At 33.7% G+C, this 5,152-nt stretch overlaps 1 protein-coding gene across 1 annotated transcript; it reads right to left on the reverse strand.

Annotated features, from left to right (window-relative positions):
• Positions 1-2,098: 2,098 nt before the first annotated feature.
• LOC145101830 (3-beta-hydroxylase-like) lies at positions 2,099-4,006 on the reverse strand. The gene is made up of 2 exons (XM_079039107.1): positions 3,036-4,006; positions 2,099-2,860 (listed from the first exon to the last, which is right to left on the reverse strand). Exons 1-2 carry the CDS (start codon positions 3,957-3,959, stop codon positions 2,252-2,254), a joined length of 1,533 nt encoding a protein of 510 aa, XP_078895233.1. The 5' UTR covers positions 3,960-4,006; the 3' UTR covers positions 2,099-2,251.
• Positions 4,007-5,152: the final 1,146 nt, after the last annotated feature.

Consider the following 5,152-nt stretch of genomic DNA (forward strand, 5'->3'; position numbering starts at 1 on the left):
GATTACGTTGGGCGTAATCTCAGAGTACGCTGGGTGTACTCCCTCTACAAGCAGTACGCTGGGTGTACATAGGGTACGATGGGCGTACGCTTTGGATAAGGCCTAATGCGTCATGGCTTACAGACTCATGCACTCGAGTATTGGGTCAGGGCGATGTGGCCCATTTCAGTTCATGCATATGGGTATGCTGGGCGTACTCATGTACGCTAGGTGTACTCCCATTTCTCAAACTTCAAAATTCCGTATCTTTCCATACGAGCTCCATTTTTGACGTTCTTTATATCCACGCGTCGGTGAAACTATGCTCTAGAAGTTTCATTTAAACTCCGTCGGCTAATTTTGACTTTATTTTTATTATATTATTTTTAGTAGGCCAGGACAGGAAAACTCCGTTATAAAATCATAACTTCTTCATCCAACGTCCGTTTTCGTCTGTCTTTTTACTGTTGGACTACTATCAACGAGATCTTCGATTCTCGTTTAGATTGTTTCAGCCAAATATCACTCGATCTCAATTTCGAGATTTAGGCTGCATACTGCTTAGTCGAAACTTCGAAAAATCATAACTCCCTCACACAAAGTTAGATTTAGACGTTCTTCTTATGCATGCTCTCGGTTTAACGAACTCTACGACTTTCGTTAGATCACTAAGGCTAAATATCGCTCTATCGTAAATTCGCATTTTACGTCATGCAGTGTCGTACCGGTTCTGTCGCGAAACTTCGACATGTCATAACTTCTTCGTTATAACTCGGATTTCAACATTCTTTATATATTCGGAAACCTCGTCACGACCGCTACCACATCCTTCATAGATATCGGGCTTTACTAATATTTTACTTTATCGCTTATTTTTATTCCTTAATCCATTTAAATCACATAATTAAACAATAAACACATAATACTCAAATAATACATTTTTTATTATTTCAAGATGGGTTACAAAGGTTAACCTAGACTATTATATCTACATTAATGCCTAGCCCAGAAACACGGGCGTTACATGATGATGATGATGACGACGATGATGATGACGATGATGATGACAGTAAGCATATATATATATATATATATATATATATATATATATATATATATATATATATTTTAGGGGTAAACCCGTGTATTACACAAGTTGATTAAACAAAAGATTAAATATTAAAATATAAATATTAAGTATTTTTTAAATAAAATTTTGAAATAAAAAATGAAAAAGCCTATTAATTATAATTACTATAACATTTATTATATTTAATGCTTTACATATATAAATATAGAAGTATTATATGATTTTTTAATTTAAAATTGAAAAAATCTCCAAAATTCAACTTATTTATATAAAAAATATAATAAAATGACAAGTCTCAAAATTAATGAGATATCAACACGTGACAAAATATATGTTAATTTATTATAGTTGATTAATGTAATCCCTTTACTCTAAAATCCAGGCTCCATCCTTGATTACGTACAATTTTCATTTTAAGTTAATTTTTAAATAAATATTAAGTAATATGCTTAACTAATCCCTTTTTAGTATAACATTTTAAAAGTTATAATTAAAGATAATTTAAGCAATCACTAATCATCTTTAATTAAAGCCCACTTAGATCTGTTCTCCGCACTAATAATTATAAAAAGTGAAAACATTAATCTATGACATCACTTTGATCTCGGATGATTTTTAGGGAAATGGGTCACTACTCACTAAAACAATTAATTTCAAAACCCAACACTAAATATACAGCGCTAATACATGACATATATATATATATATATATATATATATATATATATATATATATATATATATATATATATATATATATATATATATATATATATATATATATATACGTGTTCGGCAAACTAGCTGGTAGTGGTTAGTGGGTAACGGATAACTTATGATTTTGAAACTTTTGGTTTAGGCTAAAAATTAAACGTTCATGTCGCCGAACGAGACTTTTTCTTTTTAACTAGCGTTTTCTTAAAAGCTAGAAGCTAAAAGCTACTAAAAGTTGGGTGCGAACACGCCCATAAACCTCTGTATGTAAAAACATTCGAAGAGGAGAATTGATTGTTGCGTAAATTAATCATGTCAACGTTAAACATTTGAGTCTTTTATAGAAAGCAGCTAAAGTGGATATTAACATTAGCAAAAGCATACGAGAATCTTTTAGTACATCATAGGTTGTTAAGTGAAGAACTATATTACTTCCTGATAAAGACTATTGTAAAACATATGCAACTACTAGAAGCGAGGATTCGGCACAACCACTAAAGGGTACTTTCTATGGAGTGTAAGACCAGTGAGCTCACTCATGTCCAGTTCCTCCCCTCTCAAACCATCTGGCAATGCCAAATCATATTTGTACACAAGATTTGCTAAAGCAAGCTCTTCAATAACTATTGCAAACTGAATACCTGGACACCCTCTTCTTCCAGCACCAAATGGAAGGTACTCAAAGTGCAGCCCTTTATAATCAACAGAACTATTCAAAAACCTCTCTGGCTTAAACTTCTCTGCTTCCTCCCAGAGCGAAGGGTCTCTTCCTATCGCCCAAGCATTAATAATCACTTGTGTGCCTGCTGCAATGTCATACCCCATTAGTTTCACATTTTGTGTTGATTCTCGAGAAATGAGCAGCGGGAGTGGAGTATGCAACCGCAGGGTCTCTTTGAGGACAGCTTGTAAGTAATGCATATTTTCTAAATCTTCCTCACTGATCACCGATTTTCCTTGAGCTATTTCACTAACCTCTTGTTGCAACTTTTTCATTACTTTTGGATGCCTTATTAGCTCGCTGATTGCCCACTCCATGGCTGAGAATGTTGTATCAGTTCCAGCAGCAAATATGTCCTACAAGAAATACATAATAATATTAAAACGATGATCGAACTCGAAAAGCAGATGATCATGTTTATAATGGATATATGTAGCATTATTACTTTTTTTTGAACGGCTTCTAATCTAATACTAAACTACTTTAATACAGCTATTAATCTATTTAAAGAGATAGGCGAATCAATCTTACCATGATGGCAGCTTTAAGAAAATCTCTGTGAAGGGTAAAGTTGGTAGTATCTTCACTATTTTCTCTTTGAGCATCGAGTAAGACGTCAACTAAATCTTGGTTTTCATTACTTACACCACCCACATCGCCTTCAACTGCTCTTCTCTTATTTATATGTTCTTCAAGAACAACGTCGAGAATCTCATCAAATTCTTGAGCGGTTCTTTTTGTTTTTGCCTTTAAACCACTAAGGTGATCCACCCATGAAAGCCATGGAATATAATTCCCAACAGAAAACGCACCAAGCAGATATACAAACCTTTCCAACAAGCGGCTGAATGTTACTCCATTAAACTTCCTCCCAAAGGCTACCCTGCAAACTATGTTGTTGGTAAGCGAATTAAGCAACTCTCCTAAATCAACTAAAGAGCCACAACCTTCTCCAATCGTGTCAATCATAAGACGCGTCTCCTCTTCTCTCACTCGTTTAAATGACTGAACTCGTCTACTGCTTAGAAGTCCAAGCACTGCAATGCTCCTGATCTGTCTCCAATACTCTCCGTATGGAGAAAATGCTATGGTCTTTGATCCGTAAGTAAGTGCGTCGATGATGCTTAATTTGGGTCTACTGGCGAAGATTACATCATGGGTTTTCAAGATTTCCCGGGCTGCTTCAGCTGATGAGGCTACAAGCACGGGTACACTGCCAAGTTGAATGAGCACAAGCGGACCATGTGTTTGGGTTAAGGCCCGAATTGAATGGTGGGGGTTCGAGCCTAGTAATTGATGAAGGTTTCCGATAATTGGAAGCTTTCTTGGGGATGGTGGTTGGTTTTTGTGGGTCTTTGTAGCAGATAAAAACCTTTTATATGGAATGAATAGCAATAACGCTATGATTATTGGAATAAGAGGAAAGGGAGAAAGATCAAATGACAAAAACATCATTTTTCATATAGTGATTAACTAGGGTGTCTGAAGAGCATGGTTGTATGCATATATATAGACCGAATGTAACAAGCCTGGGGATTTAAGTTCCTCACTTATGTCCCGGTTAATCGTTTTAGTGCTGACTATTAAACTAATATTTAATATTTAACATATTTAATTGCATTCTAATTCAGTCTTTTTCTGTTACCCTAAAAGCCTAAAATGGTATAAAAAATAATTGTCTAATATACAATAATAAGAAAAAAAATAAAACCTAAGTTTCATTAGATATACACCAAAGAAGATAGACATCAACCCATTTAATTGGTATTTTTATTCAACAACTTTTTTTTTGTTAGGCGACAATGACACCACACTCTATTCAAAAACAAATATTAACAAGAATGACAAATGCTTATTTAACGTCTATATGTCACATTTTTTTTTACTTTTTTTTATAGGCTAAAACATCACTGCATTCCTCAGCCTAAATATTTTATAATCGATCGAAAACATCTAAGTTAAAAATACTATATTTTAAGGATCTATAAAAACTCATAATTAAATATGGGTATAATTTGTTTTCAATTATTTTATATTTATGTAGAGTTACATTAATGGGCTACAATTTGATGGGTTTTATAGGAAACAAAATTGTACAATGTATATAACAATTAACAATTAGTAGAGTATATGGATCCAATAAAAGATCTATGTCATACACCTTGATATCAACATACAACGGACAACTAAACCTAGCATAACCCTATTGTAATTCGAAATTATTAAGTATAAAGTTACATATCTTTTGTTTTGTTATAGTAAACAAATCACTTCAATCCACTTCTAGTGTAGGAATATGAAAGCTTAGCACCAAAAGGATGGTACCTCTAATGGCTCACAGCCAAACCCTAGAACTAGAAAACAAAAAGAGAGAGGGGAGAGGATATTTTCGGCTAGAGTATTCTCTAAGGAATCTTATGAACGAAAATCATAGGTATTGGGGGTCCTATTTATAGTTTAGGTAACTTAGTGATAAAGCAAAATTTGAACGATTAAATAATAGATTTAATCCAAATTCAAATCCTTTCGTTATTTACGACCAGGAGACTTCTAGAAATCTTAGAATCCATGTTAATTTACTTCACCACCTATATGGTTTCTAGAATATGCATTCCTTGCTCAATCATGAAGAATTACAATTCAACCCT

This window comes from Lactuca serriola, chromosome 4 (genome assembly GCF_051521515.1).
Source record: "Lactuca serriola cultivar US96UC23 chromosome 4, Lser_US96UC23_V15, whole genome shotgun sequence".
NCBI classification, from domain to species: Eukaryota; Viridiplantae; Streptophyta; class Magnoliopsida; order Asterales; family Asteraceae; genus Lactuca; species Lactuca serriola.

Coding starts and splice junctions, on each gene's coding strand:
- LOC145101830 (XM_079039107.1), bottom strand. CDS start 3,959: ATGATGTTTTTGTCATTTGATCTTTCTCCCTTTCCTCTTATTCCAATA. Junction 2,861..3,035: donor TTCTTAAAGCTGCCATCATG/GTAAGATTGATT, acceptor TATTTCTTGTAG/GACATATTTGCTGCTGGAAC.